Source organism: Hippocampus bargibanti, linkage group LG06 (genome assembly GCF_051943395.1).
Source record: "Hippocampus bargibanti isolate YZ-2025 linkage group LG06, ASM5194339v1, whole genome shotgun sequence".
Lineage (NCBI taxonomy): Eukaryota > Metazoa > Chordata > Actinopteri > Syngnathiformes > Syngnathidae > Hippocampus > Hippocampus bargibanti.
In genome coordinates this window covers 3,872,665-3,888,690 of record NC_142739.1, presented here as the reverse complement: position 1 = coordinate 3,888,690, position 16,026 = coordinate 3,872,665, and the positions used below count along the sequence as shown (strand labels likewise).

Here is a 16,026-nt window from a genome sequence, read left to right as displayed (position 1 = left end):
CGCGGCAAGTCATTCAAGTGGTGCACAGTGGAACTGGATGGAGTGAGCTTACCACTCCTGTTCGACACTGCAGCCTCCAGGTCACTGTTGAATGTCCACAGTTCGAGGTCTATTTCCTCATCTCCCGATCAATGCCAATGCTGAGGACTTGTTTGGCTATGGCCAAACTAAGATTGGCATGGTGGGCACTGCCACCTTCACAGTGTGCTATGGCTCAAGATGGCTCAAGGACTCTCCCCCCCTTCACCTTCCAAATATCCAGTCATGGCGCCAACCTCTTGGGCTTGGACTTGTTTTGTGCACTCGGCTTTTCGATCTCTGACAATGCGGGTGCCACAATTCACCCTCAGGCCAACGGGGGTGTAGAAAGCTCCAACCAAGCAGACGGCTTCCCTACTCTTCCTCAGCCAGCAGAGGGGCCAACGAGAAGCGCCGGACGAAGCGACCCACACTTACTGTGTCGGACTGGGTTGGCATTCGCCGCCGAGCTGCTCTCACAAATTGGACTCATTCTGGACAGCACCAGTCCAGATTACAGCCCAACTCGGACCGACCACCTTCTGTCTGGCTGACGGGTCGCGTTGGCATGCCAGCCGCCTAAGGAGAGTGGCAGCACTAACCCCTTCGAACGACAGGACTGTTGCAGATATGGGCTTCTCAGGCAAAGACTACTGACGTCCTGTCACACATCCGAGAACACCGGTGGGACGCCTTGAAGAGCGTGGTGAACCAGCCGTGCCCGTGGGGCCAAAGCCTCGGCCAGCTCGCGTTCGCCTTTGCCCTCGGTATTTGGACAATTAAATCACCGATTTCGAATATTCAGACCCTAGCCAGTGCTTAGCCTATCGCGTGGCAGAATAACCCACACGGCTAAGCAGGGAAACCGGCAGTCTACCCGGTTTCCCTTGTTTACAGAGTTTTCTGGTTCCTTCGGGGAGCGGAGGTAAATGTAGCATATATCGCACTGCTACAGAATGTTGTGACAGGTCGAAAAGCAGCGGTGAAGTCACGACCGCAGGTAGACTCACATGGTGGACCCAATCAAGACGTTGACAACGCAACTCTTCTCCTCTCATTCCTCCGGACACAACAGTATTGACACTTATATTCAAGATGGAAACAATAACAATTTTCATTCAGTCACACGAAATACTTTTTAATAAAACACAATGTACACATATGCAATCCGATGACCATACATTTGTCGGCATCTAATTATTAAACTTAGAATATATAAAAGCAGAGCTGTATACGTCGTTTTTTTCTTATTCTTTGAAACAGTGAAATCAGTAGATGTAATGGAACGGATGGAATACAACACGGAGCAATGCACGACATGAGATAACAATTTCTGGCAGATATGCACATTGTGTTGAACCCAAATAATTATGAAATCGTAAGAGAGTAACAGAATGAGGTGAAAAGAAATTTTCAAATAAAAACACACATTACAAAATTTAATCAATAAATAAATCAAATGTATACCCACTATATAAATGAAACTGCTATGCGATGGCGAGGTTATTGTTTTTAATCATTTTAATCTGCAGATTGGTATTACAGCCATTTAATTCTACATTTATAATGGTGAACAAGTCGAGACTGAAAATACAGCAAAAAACCTTCATTATTAGATCAACTATTTACATGTATGTCTCTTGCCATGCGAGTCAACCAAGCTCTGTTTTTTCTCTTTCTTTCTTTCTTTCTTTCTTTCTTTCTTTCTTTCTTTCTTTCTTTCTTTCTTTCTTTCTTTCTTTCTTTCTTTCTTTCTTTCTTTCTTTCTTTCTTTCTTTCTTTCTTCCTTTCTTTCTTTCTTTCTTACTTATGCACACAATACAGTGAAAGCATATGGCGAACTGAACGTAAACAGTTTCGTGCTGAGAATGAAAATACTTTGCAACGATGCATGGCCATTTATTTAATATTACTCTCAAAAATGTACAGAACATAAAGGCCACATGGAGCAGTCCATATCCATTCAGACAGACAGGTCAGGGTTATTTGGACATAAATATAGAAATGCGGAGACAAAATAAACTGTCTCTTTCAGCTCAAGGTGCCATCTTCTTGGCCGTCAACCTCCCTTTGCACGACCGAGTCTTGTACCTCTTCATCATCCTCCATCTTTTCCTAGTTTCCCCTTTTAGGGCAGCTTCATGAACCCTTGTACGCACCTCAATAATACAGCTGGCCAAGTGTCTGCCTGCCTTTCTCTTTAACCTCCCTCTCTTTGGCTTTCCTACCCTTCCCGTCTGTGGTTGCCCCTCCATCTTTAATCACCTTAGAGAGTTAATGATGTTGTTATTGAGAGAAAATGAGTTCAGTGAGGTCAAATGTTAAAGGTCCACAAGGCAAGGCATGGGGTGGGACCGCAGCACATTGAGTCAGCTAGCTGAACAACGCAGCCAATAGGAAGTAGCAACCAGCAGGTGTCTAGAAAGTATGATTTAGTATATCGGTAATGAAGTCGCATCGGAGACAAAACAATTTGCAGTGATTTACGAAACATGGCGCTGGAAGGTGATGGGGGGCCGGGATGTTATCGGAGGTCTGAGACGCAATCGAGGTTGACGGTGTTTATGATGTTTGTCAGTCAGAGCATGGTTGCAGCTAGCAGCTTTGCGTAGATTCTTTGTTCATCATTCAATGTCATCTTCTCAGTCTTCACTGACTGGAGCGTGCTGAGGCCAAGTGGTCGCTGTGCTGGTTCTGAGCCCAAAATCGCAGCCTCTTCTTCCCCTTCTTCTTTGGTTCTTTGGATCGATGCTTCACTGAGCCTCCTGAGGAAAAAAAAAAAACGGGAAAAATGTCAGCTCATCAATCAGCTCCTTTCTCTCTCTATCTCTCTTTTTTAATGGTTGTAAAACTCATAAAACCATGAAACTCTTATGGCTTCAGTCTGAAAAGTGAAATTGCACCGCTTGTCGACTGCAGGTTAACCTGATGAGACATAGTCTACTATCAAGGTTAAAGCAATTAGCTGCAAAGACTTGTTCATTTCATTATCTTTGTATTTCCCCCTAAAAGGAAAAAAACAGACATTTCCTGCCCTTTCTCCAAACTGACACGTGTTCCTTGCGCTTATCAAACAGGCACCACATCCAGCAGGACACGCCGATTTGTGGACCTGACTTTGTCCAATCGTTTGCCAAGATTCACAGCGCCTGCCGTTTCAAAGAGTTTCCATGGACTCCTTTGTCAAGTTTTCTCTTCACCGTGACATGATACCAAATACACATGAAACATGAAACGACTCAGCAGTATTTGTTGTAAGCTCCAATATTTGCGTCTGAACATGAGGTTTGAACTATGTGTTCACCCCCACACTTTCCAGTGCCAATGGAACAGAGATGGGAGAAAATGGCAGAAACTTGTGAAACTCAATTCTTAACAACTTCGTCCCTCAGCCTGAGGTTAATCTGACCCAGGTTTCCTCTCTGGGACAAGACATGCTGGAAACCGACGTGCGCTCTCATGAAAGCTTTTGTGGTGAAGGTTTTGCACCTTCAACTCTGTGACAGGGAAAATGCCAGTTACTAAACCGCAAGGCAACAATCTGCCTGCCAAGACCTTGACCCAGATAATGAAGTACATGCGTGTGTTTGTGTGTGTGTGCGTATGTGAGAAAGAGAGAGAGATAGAGAGAGAGAGAGAGAGAGAGAGAGAGAGAGAGAGAGAGAGAGAGAGAGAGAGAGAGAGAGATAGATTTATGTAATAGAGTACGTGTGGGGGGAACTTAAGGTAAAAGAAAATCTAATGCTGCAGAGAGAGGGGAGGACAATGAGACCAAAGATGAGGGTTCACACCATGGTTCATCTGGGAGTCGGGTGGGCTGTGGGAGGGATGCTCGAGAAAAATAAATATGTTGTCGGAAAGCTCTAAAAAGCTTATGGCTCTCATTATTGGACTTTTTCAACTCTTTCTTGCGGAAAGAAATAGGTAACTGTGTGTAAAATGGTATAATCTCTAAATGCCTTCTCATATGTTCTTAAACTTGGACTCCAAAGTGACCCAACAACACAGCCTGTGCCCATTCCTGGAGTATAATTTGCACTTGTTTAAGCTGTCATGCATGGGAAGGCGAGATATTGCTCCGCTAACAGGCTCTCTTGATGAATAATACAGATGCATGCAAACATCAAACCATCTCAGAGTCATTTCCTGCAATTAATCACAATTGGTTATTTTGAGCCACATTGCCAACTTAAGCCACGGCCATAAAGCTTCTCACAACTTTCCCTGTGAGAAGAACTTTCACATCACTTCCATCGAAACTGTATGCCCTGACATGGAAGAATGTGAGCGGAAAACTCTGTACACTTGCTTAACTGATGCCACTTTAGATTTTTAGCATGGCTTGCAGCGCGAGAATGTTTGCTGAAGCAAACCTGGACCTGAAAGGTATTTGGCTCACGGGAGAGTTTTCCGAGCCTTTTAAACAGGCCATTTTCATTCAAAACAGTGTTGCTAGGTGCCCGATAAACAACGCATTTAGTGAATCAACGTAATAACGTAAATTATATGTGACAACTATAAAAAAAAGCGGTGCACCAATAAAGTCATGTAACACGGAAAGCTCAATTACTTGGAAATAACATTACATTTCAGCCTTTTGTGTTAAAAATGTAAATAAAGATTCATTGAAAAAAAACTTCTCGTGTTGGGGTTGGGAACTTCTAACAATGAAGCGTTACATGTTTATACTTTGGTGAAATATCCACATCAAGCCTTTGCCTTCCAGAAGATGTCATAGGCAGAATGTCTCTTACAAACAATGAGAAATTACACACTTTTGCCAACTTGGTTTTCAAAAGGTAATTCTGCAGTTTGTTTCAGTTTTTGTTTTTTATTTCTCAGCCATTATAGCTTCCTACTCTGTTGCGATGGAAAAGCAAAACTATTGCAAAGAACAAAATAAACAAATATATTAATGATTAGTAATGTGCAGTTGACTGGTGAGTGCGTCAGCCTCACAGTGTAGAGGTACCGGGTTTGATTCCACCTCTGGCCTTCCAGTGTGGTGTTCTCCATAGGGCTTTTTGGGTTTTCTCCGGTAAATACGGATTCCTTCCACAGTCTAAAAAAACCTACATGGCAGGTTGAACATTTTAAATTGTCCCTTGGTGTGACTGTGTATGTTTTTTTTTATCTTTGTGTAACCTGTGATTATTTGGTAACTTGTTCAGGGTAGCACTCTCCGACTATCCCTGAGGATAAACGGATCAGAAAATAGATGGATATATAGATGATTAGTTATAGTGACTGATTAGTACTCGAGTAATTTATGAAAGCAATTACAAAGCAAATACATTCTACAAGCTCATCTCTGATGTTTCCCTGGCATCAAATTCAACCTTACCCATCTTTGCAGTATATTCAAACAGTGCATCCAGTGAGACTATTGTGTTATATTTCTTGCTCCAAACACTGCAAAGTGGCTAACACGCTACACGGAGATTGGTTGCCATTTTGAGCAGTGTAGTGAACTCCAACTTCTCAGTGGTGGCAGCAAGAGGGCAAAAAACATGCACAGAAGACTCTTGCTTGAGAGATAAACCATTACACGTCTCCAAAACCACCATTTCGTTTTTTCCCCGTAAAGGCACCATGCATCCTGTACCTTTCTATCATCTTCTGATTAAGTTAGAATTAAAGGACAACCGACGTCTCCAGACAAGTTGTGTCCATAATTTGTAAAATGGTGTCAAATGACTTCTACTGAGCGTATTTTAATAAGATTCCACCGCATATAGCTATATTTTACGTTTTAAGACTCGCGCTGAATATTCAGGAAGTCTTGTTTTTGAGTTGGTGACGAGTCCGTATGTGACGTCACTAAAGGAACGCCCCTGACCGAAAAAAAAAGACACATTGTAGCAGTCCTTCCATCACGTCAATGTGTTTTGCTGTACTTGTTTGGTCTGAAAACCTCGTGTTGCACCCAAAAGCCACCAGAAGAGGGTGTCCAAGCTCAATGGAAGGAATTTATCAGCCTGTGGAAACGGGCTGATTCATTCTTTACATGGAGCTCTGCCGCCATCTTCTGCATTTTCTGTGACACCACACGTCAGTCTTGAGCCATTAAAACGACCCAGAAAACCTTCTTTAATCGATTGCAAACATGTATGCTTTCCTCTTCAAAACTATTTGAATCATATTCATTACCGGATGTGTAACAAGAAAGCATATTCTCCGAATCTGAAGCCATTGTTTTGATTCTCCAGCAATGCAAGATGTCTTGGCGTGATGTCACGAACTGGGGGCGGGACTTTCTGAAAATGCCCAATTCGCAGCTCAATTTTTTTGCAGAGTTTGGACACTTTAAGTCATTTTTATTGGTGTTTTGCATTTGAATAAAAATATCACACTGCGTGTTTTGGGTATCTGATGTCAGTTAAGAAACAAAAAAGTGACGTCGGTTGTCCTTTAAAAATGATTGCAAAAGAGTCACAGAATAGGCTTTTCCATTGAGTCAAACTACAAACTTAAATTGATCACTGTTCCACATTCAAAATATATCCAAGAAATTTCGTCAGCAAACTATAGTCTTACTGGTAGATTAGGCCCTGCTCCCCCCAACCTGGGAGCAGGGACCTATCATAGCAGAGTCCGGCACCGCCAATGCCTGGACAGTAGGGATATATATATATATGTAGGGCCTAAACTACCAGTAAGACTTTTGTTTGCTGACGAAGTTTCTTGGATAAGAAGCGAAACTTCTGACACCTTCAAAGAAGTACAGATGACGGCTGAAGAAACCTTTTCATCGATGGACCACTCCTGTACGACTGAGAGCTTACACAGACGTATCACCAATGTTTAGTTTTCCTTTACAGATGCAATGTTTTTCTGCCAGCTTGACATTTGTATTTCAGCTGGAAATGAATGTGTATCAAATGAAAAAAAGCTGAAGTACAAATCAAAATGTTTTGTATTCAAAATCAGAAGCAGAGATTGTGGGGGACGGTTGTTTATTGCTGTCAGAAACGACATTTAGTGGAATTCTTTTATGTTCATTTGAGTGTGTGTGAGTGTATGTGTGTGCTTGTGTGTGTGTATATATGTGTGTGTGTGTGTGTCTGTGTGTGTGTGTGTGAGAGAGAGAGAGAGAGAGAGAGAGAGAGAGAGAGAGAGAGAGAGAGAGAGAGAGAGAGAGAGAGAGAGAGAGAGAGAGAGAGAGAGAGAGAGAGAGTTTGAAACAAACACATAACTATAATTCCTTCTATCCCACAGAGTATAAGATCCTATGTCATCTTCATAAACTTCTGAAATACATTGGAAAAGAATTAAACTTTTTTCTGCCCTTTACGAGAATATTTCTAATAATCGGGATACATGTATGGGGAAGAAGTTGCCATCTGTAACACTCATCATACTATTGGTTATGATGATGCTTATAGATGTACCACAAACCTTGAAAATAAACGGGGAAAAAATAAAAATAACGCTGGGAAATGATCTGGAAACAAGTGCCGAGCAAGAATGTGTTGTAAAAATCACATATATTTGTAGTTGCACATTTGTACATGGATTATGTTTATTTAATATTTCACGAAAAATGAGTACTGATTGAGGTCTGCAATTCCACAGTCCAATAACACAGCTGACACTTTGATAGGATGCATGTCATGCCTCAGATGTGGCTTCTGCACCATATGATTCAAGAACATGATTAATCTGTTTTGAAGGACAACCAATGGGGAAAAAAAGAAAACAAATCTTTGGCTGATGTAATTCTGCATCATTATTTTTTATTTCAGATACATGAAATAAGAAATCTGCTTTACACAAATGGAATACAAGAGGTAGCACTAAAGCTTTGGTATCATTTTAGGTACGTCGTCTGACCCCTATGTCATTTTCAGTGCATTATCGATCCAGTGTATATTATCGCAACATTTTAAATTATAGAAGTGAGGTTAAATTTCACAGTGATTTTTACATTTTTTAAAGAGTATGGCTTATTATCAATGGAATAGATTTAAAATGGGAGAATTTCAAGTCTTGTCAGGAGGTGTATTTAGTGTATTCTATATTGGGGACACAAAAAGAAAATAGTACAGTACAATATTATAATTTCCAATTTTGAAATTCTCATTGGAAGATATTTCTTACTCTGCAACTGATATATAAACATATAGAAATGCACTGACAACATGCACGGACCAAATTATTTCATGCACTAACAGTACTGGCAGTACCGCATGCATTTAAGGCCGAATCTTACCTCCGCTGCTTGCGGTTTGAAATAAATCGATGACTGAACTCAAGAAGGCATTAAGACATACGGTAAACGGGATTCTATTCTGCTGTCAAAAAAAAAAAAAAAAACTTTCCCCTCAGTGCGGGCTGCTAATTAATATCCGTTAGAGCACAGAAGAAGGGCTTGACATGTTGCAAATCATTAAATTTGTTGGGGTGGACTGAAGGTAAATTCATATTCCGCAGCTCAGCTCTTGCATAAGCAGGCCATAGTGCAGGCCATTATTTGTGATGGGGGACGGGGTGGAAGAGAACTACTGGCGCCAGTGAGATTTGATTTCAGTGGGAGGAATTGGATTAACAGCCATTAAGGGCCTCCTCACACGTACATTTGTAACTCTGTGAAGGAAAAAGAAGACATCACCAGGCAGTGTTGTCTTTACTTCCACACTAGCAGCTGTCTGAAAAAAAAAGTTGACCTATGGTTAATACTGATTTATCTTCAAACTGCTGCCACCGTTTCATTGGATTAATCTCTGGTTTTCGGCATGGATGACATCAGGTGAGTTCAACTTCAACAAGATGTCGTCCCAAACTGGATCCAAAGGATCAATTAAGTTTTCAGAGTGCAAATTATTTCCGGATATAAACATGCAAATCATATGCATGCATAATAGTGCACTATTTTCAAAATATGGACGCAAACAAATGCTGTGAAAAAGAAGTGATCGAGCCACATGACAGGGAGAACAATCATTTACAAGTCGCCCATCCTTCCAACCAACTGACAAGCGGTTCTCTGCACAGTGTCACTAAACTCTAACAAGGTTACTGTGCATTGCAGTCTTTCATTCACACTTACACTTTGTGCACCTCTTCTCCCTCCCATGCTCTGCTTCCTATCACCGTGCTGCTGGGCTGAAATGATTGAAAACATACACATTCCAATTCAAAAAGCTAACGTCAGGATTAGCTGGGTCATTATTTTCCCATCCAAAACCTGGTGCAGGATATGCAATTGGATTAAAACCGCGTTAGTTCAGCCATTCCCTCTTTGATGCTCTTTCTTACTGACAATAAATTGAAGTGAAAACCGACGTGGAGATTAACATCTCAAAGCGGAAAAATCCCAAATGAACATGCACGAATGACAATGTGATTAATATGGCCAATAGTCAGTACAGACAGCATGTTTTTCCCCTCTGAGAAGGTCCATTATAGCGGCAGGAATAAGCCGCAAATGGTCTACTAGGGCCAAAGAACAAAGGATGACCCTGCACATTAAAGTATCTATCAATCTTCTCAAAGTTTAACATGACACTTTAGTGCATTTCACAATATCCCGACATTCCCTTGTGATGTTTGGGTTACCATATCAGGCTCCAGTGTTTAAAGGTGGATTAATAAATTTGACTATGTGCTGAGACTGAAGGTTCATTGCCTTCCCTTACATACTTCATTGCTTCAAACTTTACAAGGACAGCTGTAAGCACTGGAACATCATGACAAAAAGCACTTTGTTGCTTGAAAGTTACAATATAACCTCGATATTAAAACCTCAAAAATAAATTCAGTTGAGGAAATCAAAACCATTCTGTCGTTTTAGCGAGTCTTTCTCTGGACATACAAAGACTGCAAGTAAAATAAATAATCGTATTTTATTCATGGCATAGAGAAGTTCTCTTCTCTTTAACCCGTTTTAAAGTGAGAATGTTTGGTGTGATTTGTTCATAGAGGCTTGCTTTCTTTTTGTCCCGAATTAACTAACAGTGGTCTAAACAAGCACGTTGATCGAGTAACAAGAGATTGAGTATCACCATGAAGGATATTTAAGTGTGTGAGCATCTCAAAGACAAACCAGAGACGACGCTGCCGTTACATCCAAGATAACCAGCTCACACAACTGACAATCAATGGCTGGCTCAACACTGTTCATGTAATGTCGTTCACAATGTAAATGAAAGTCTTCTGCTTTGCATAATCACTTTACATATGTACTTCTCGTGTATTACACCTTCACCGTGTTGAACCTAACCCTCTTGTGGAATAAACTTCACAAAATGAAAAAACGGGACAGTTCACACTGTTTTGTGTGACATTTAGTGGTAACAACATTCCGAGCAGTGTGTCTGTGTGTGTGTGTGTGTGTGTGTGTGTGTGTGTGTGTGTGTGTGTGTGTGTGTGTGGGTGTGTGTGTGTGTGTGTGTGTGCGCGTGTGTGTGTGTGAATCCTGGCATTTTTTCTGATGCTCACCCGCAGAAAAAACATCCTGTGACTGTAAGTTGTGCTTGAGAATTTGAAAGGTGCTTATAAACGAAACTTACTATTATTATTATTATCTCATCTTATCTCATTTTCCGTACCGCTTATTCCTCATTAGGGTCGCGGGGGTTGCTGGAGCTCTCAGCTGTCTTCGGGCACGAGGCGGGGGACACCCTGAATTGGTTGCCAGCCAATCGCAGGGCACACAAAGACATACAACAGTCACTCTCACACTCACACCTAGGGACAATTTGGAGTGGCAATCTGCCTGCCATGCATGTTTTTGGAGTGTGGGAGGGAACCGGAGGACCCGGAGAAAACCCACGCGGGTCCGGGGAGAACATGCAAACTCCACACAGGGAGGCTGGACCGGGACGCGAACCGGCGACCTCTTCACTGTGAAGCCGGTGTGCTCACCACTCGACCCCGTTACTATAATAGAAATATGATATATATATATATATATATATTTTTTTTTTCTATACAGTAAAGTCTCGTTATATCGATATCGTTTATATTGATAATACTGCTTATTACGACACTATTTTCATTTCCCGTGCAAATTTCTAATCTTTTTATGTATAATTAGTTCCGTTTAGTAGGATTCGTGGTTTTTACGATAATCCGGTTACTACGGTGCTCTTTTTCATCTCCCGCCGGCCATTTTGCTATGTTTATATCAATACAAAAGATATTTAAGATGAATCGATATTTGCTTAGGGGTTTCTATACAGTACCACAATTATCGAAATCTGTATCGGTCGCGCCAGTGGTCGACTTGGTCACGTGACTTGGTCATGTGAGTTTGTTACGTGACCAGCTCCCGTGTAGCAGACGCCAGCTCGTATGTAGCAGACGAGATTGAAGTGTTTGTGTTAAAAGGTAAAAATGGGAAGCAGAAGAAGATTGATGACTTTTTTAAATTGCATACATAATACAGTAAGATGTAAGCGTTGCAGTTTCCCTGTTGTGTTATGTACATGCCCACTGTACTGTATATGAATGCAATCGTTTTTTTGCAACAATGTTTCTTGTTTTGTTTTGGGGGGCGGGGCTTCCTCTCCCGGCCGTTTTCCACCTGCTGTCAATTCTCTAATCACGGACACGGGGCATTTATACGGTTCGAGATCACCTCGCCAATGCCGGATGATTGACTCACCTCGCCACCGTACCTGGACTCTTCCTTCGATGCGCGAGTGTCTCCGGTCCGAGGTATTCTCCCTGCATCCCGTAAATTTATGTCATCTTCCGGGATTGCATAATTTTGCACCCTCGTGTGCCATTTGCTTTTTGGCGTAGTAAGCGGGTCGGATCACCCCCTGCCTTCTTACTCGCTGTGTTTTCTTTGATTTGTGAATAAACATCCTGCTTGCGTAGTACGTGTCTGCTTTGGGGTCCCACACATTCCACTACGTTCCGACGAGTCAGCTGCCGTCACTCTTGTGACATCTACGGATGACTCGGCTACAGGATGTTCTTTTCTCTTCAAATATCTATCCAATGACACTTGCTCTCACTCCCACAGCCACATCACTAGATTTCACAGCCCCCTTATTCTTTAATATCGTACTGATCGTAGATTTCGCCATGCTGTATTCGCTAGCCAGATCAGACACTTGCACACCTCCTTCATTTTTTGCGATTACAGTAAAGTCTCGTTATATCGATATCGGATATATCGATAGTCCCGGTTATATCGATACTATTTCTATGCACGCACGGAGAAAATTACATGCAAACAGGGTCGGATATATCGATAGTCCCGGTTATATCGATATTTTTTCGGACTCCCTTGAATATCGATATAACGAGACTTTACTGTATTTCTTTCTTAAATGCAATAGTTGTACGCACTACTTTTCTTTTGTCACTTTAAGCAGCACTTACTTTCTTTGGAGGCATGATTAGGGGCTAAAACTCTTTGTACACCTATATTAAACGCTAGAGCAAAACGCAGCAGGTCCGCAAGCGACGACAGTTGGTCACGGAGAGAGCGATACACCCGTACGCCGCTCAGCACCCCACCCTCGCGTACGCACTCACGCGTCGTATTGGCGTTCGAACACCGATTGGTGTTCGAACTACGAAGCAAGAATATCTCGAATATTTTGTTCGAACTCCGATTTCGTCGAACTGTGAGACGTTCGAGAACCGAGGTACCACTGTGTGTGTGTGTATGTGTATATATATATATATATATATATATATATATATATATATATATATATATATATATATATATATATATATATATATATATATATATATATATATATATATATATATATATATATATATATATATATATAGGGAAAACACACGCACGCGCACACACACACAGATGCTAATTTGATCTTAGGAGATAGGTTGCTTAGGGCTTCATGCCCCTGACGGAGTAATGGATGGCAAGGACTGCTGTGATGGACGGGACAAAGCAAATGTCAAAAACCCCAATGATGAATACAATTAAAGTGTATTGTTTTGCCTAAAGTGGGAAGGCGGATCACCGAGACCTCCCTCCGCAGCCAGGCCAAGAGTTCTCGGGCTCAATGGCAAGTGAAGAGGTGGATAGACGTGTCCCTTGATTATCACATGGTGGTGTGTTGCCTCACAAGGTGCTGAAAAATACCACTTCAACCACAGTAGTCTTCATATAATATAATTTGGGTTCACGTTAGGAATGATTTTTGTTATCTGGAGAGTTATGAATGTGGGGCGCCTAATTTGATGTTTCGCCCCTGGTCGTGAGCCACATTTACAACATCCTTGACGTCAGAATGTTCTTAGCAACAACAAACAAATGACAGAGCTCGATGATGAATGTGATGAATGGCTATAAGTCTTTCATTGGATCAGTTAAAGGTTTAGTTGAAAAAGTATATTTCCTTCAGCTGCACCATGTGCCGTAACTGTAATTCTTACTGAGTTGGAGGTTAACATGGGCCTCACACAGGACCAGATGGTTTCTAATCAACCGATGCAAAGTTTATTCGTTGAAAGGTACTCTTGGCACAAATTACATTATGATGAAAAATAAACCTGTTTCTTTCATTAAGAAAAATAAAAAAAAATTAATAGAAAAGAATTTTAATTTGAGAGAAGTGTAGCAGGATTACTAAAGAAGCATCTACTCGATACAGTTTCCATTGATCTATTCAACGAAAGGAAATAAGTGAAGAAATACACCCTGATCTGTTCACAAGTCAATCACACATATTGACCATTTAGAGCTGAGGTGTAGCTGCAGAACTGCAGTAAAGGTTGTATCGTAATAACATCGTGATTAAGGGTTGGATTGATTCAGACAGAGCATTACTGTATAATGTTCCCTCTAAGCTGCGCGCGTGCGCAATTGCGCACTGCTTGCACAATCGCGCACTGCTTGCACATACTCAGCACAATAAAACAGAAACACATTACTTAATATCTAATTTTAGAACTGATATAATGTAGTTAATTAAACCATATATATATATATATATATATATATATATATATATATATATATATATATATATATATATATATATATATATATATATATATATATATGCCTCCTGCTCTTTTTGTCTTAAGTTTTGTCTTAAGCTCCTTGCTTGATTTGACACAGTCAGTCATTTCATCAGGGTTACCAGGCCGAGAACAGCCATTAACGACAGGCCGGCTCAGCCTGATGCACTTTAGACCGCAGGACTCCCGAGACCAGCGCAGCCCCCTTTGTGGTTTGCTATCTCTCGACTGACTCATCGACACATCTGGACTTAAGTACATGTGGCTCTCATGGTGCACGGGCACTTTGGCAAATGAGGGATAATTAGGCTTAGTCTTGACTTTAATGAATGACTTAATGTTGTGTTTCATTTCAGACGAGGGAAAATATAAAGCCCGACACTTTTCAAAAGGCAAGCCATATTGTTGCTCCTGAAGGCGTGTTGCTCTTGCGGGCTGAAAGTTTTGTCATTGTTGTATGGATGGGGTCAAGACAAAGTGAGCTGTAGATAGCAGCAGCTCACGAGGGAGTCGTTCAAATGTGACCACATATTTGAGGACTTGGAACACACAGGGATACACGGAAGCAAATTGATCATTCTCTCTGCAAAGTGACTACAGATGCAAACTTCTCAATGACTTGGCACTCCATGTGTATTTATTATACATCAGGTAAATATGAGTAAAGAGCCTTCGATTGTCTTGTAATATTTTATATTGCAGCAAAATGTCCCTAATGTTATGTGCAAAGCATTGAGTGGCCGTTTAGGGACACGTATGAGCCAAGAGAAGCAGTTTGAGTCAAAATAAGCAGAGTGAACATGTATCAAAAACATTTCTGGAACCCATCAGCCTGCTCTTTGTTTGGCTCACATAGATTCCCAAAACATTGTTGGCAATGGATGGCCATCTTATGCTTGTGGGCGGCTCACCTGCGTTTCCTCAAGAAAGATGCCCGGAGGAGTCAATTGTCATATCATATTTTGTTGCTTTGTCACTCCATCATCTGCCTATTTGTTTTTGTGACATTGTTACCTCACCAGTGGGCACTTTTTATTTTAGAGTCTTTACGTTTCTGATTGTGTCCCCAATATCTATTTTGTTTACGGTGGCTTCTTTGCTGTAGTTCTATGGGCACTCCATGTAGCAAGAGACAATACTTATAATAGATGATTCAGATTACATCTGCGTTCGACATGTTAGGATATAAGCAGAGTAATCGATGAACGACTTCATGAAAACTTATAAACAAAAAAGAATATACAGATATATATCAAACGAGAAAATAAAACAATGAAAAGAAATCACATAGTTTGTCAAGGACCACACCAACATAATACACCTAAATACAAATACACATATGATGTACATCATAGCCTCATGAAGTCATACTTTTACTTACATACACTGACTACTCCTTGTTGTGCACAGACCTAATCATTTGATATTTAATGGACATCTGATATTATATGCCTATTTTGAAAGTGGGTGGCATTTTGTTTTTCTCAGACTGCAATAATCATATTGCACATATCATAACATTGATTTTATTTATTGTTGGTCTTTTGACTTCAAGATGGCGCCGCAAGAGTGGCTGCCTTTCCAGCAGCTCCTGTATTTTGTTTTTCTACTTCTTCTTTTCCTTTCCTGTGAAATGAAGATTTCTTCACTGCGAGACGAATAAAGGCTAATCCAATCCAATCCAATCCAATCCAGTCCAACAAGTGAAAGACTACATATAATTGCTCTGCCAGATCTGTGATAATCAATATATAATGAACTACTACTACTAGTGCTATTACTTCTACTACTACTACTTCTACTACTACTATTACTACGACTACTACAACTTCTACTACAATTATTAATACTACTACTACTGCTACTATTACTACTACTACAACTACTGCAAAGACTCCTACTACTACTACTAATAATAATAATCATATGACTAATAATACAACTACTACTATTACTAATAATAATTATTATAAAAATACTATTAATACTACTACTACTACTACTACTACTACTGCCACGACTACTACAACTACCACGACTACTACTACT

At 40.8% G+C, this 16,026-nt stretch overlaps 1 protein-coding gene across 1 annotated transcript in view; it reads right to left on the bottom strand.

Annotated features, from left to right (window-relative positions):
• Window positions 1-330: 330 nt before the first annotated feature.
• Window positions 331-16,026, bottom strand: part of rspo2 (R-spondin 2) — a 91,006-nt gene continuing 75,310 nt past the window's right edge. The window contains exon 6 of the mRNA XM_088998144.1: window positions 331-2,783. Coding sequence (XP_088854270.1) covers window positions 2,668-2,783 — 116 coding nt within the window. The 3' untranslated portion in view covers window positions 331-2,667. The remainder of the gene's footprint in view (window positions 2,784-16,026) is intronic.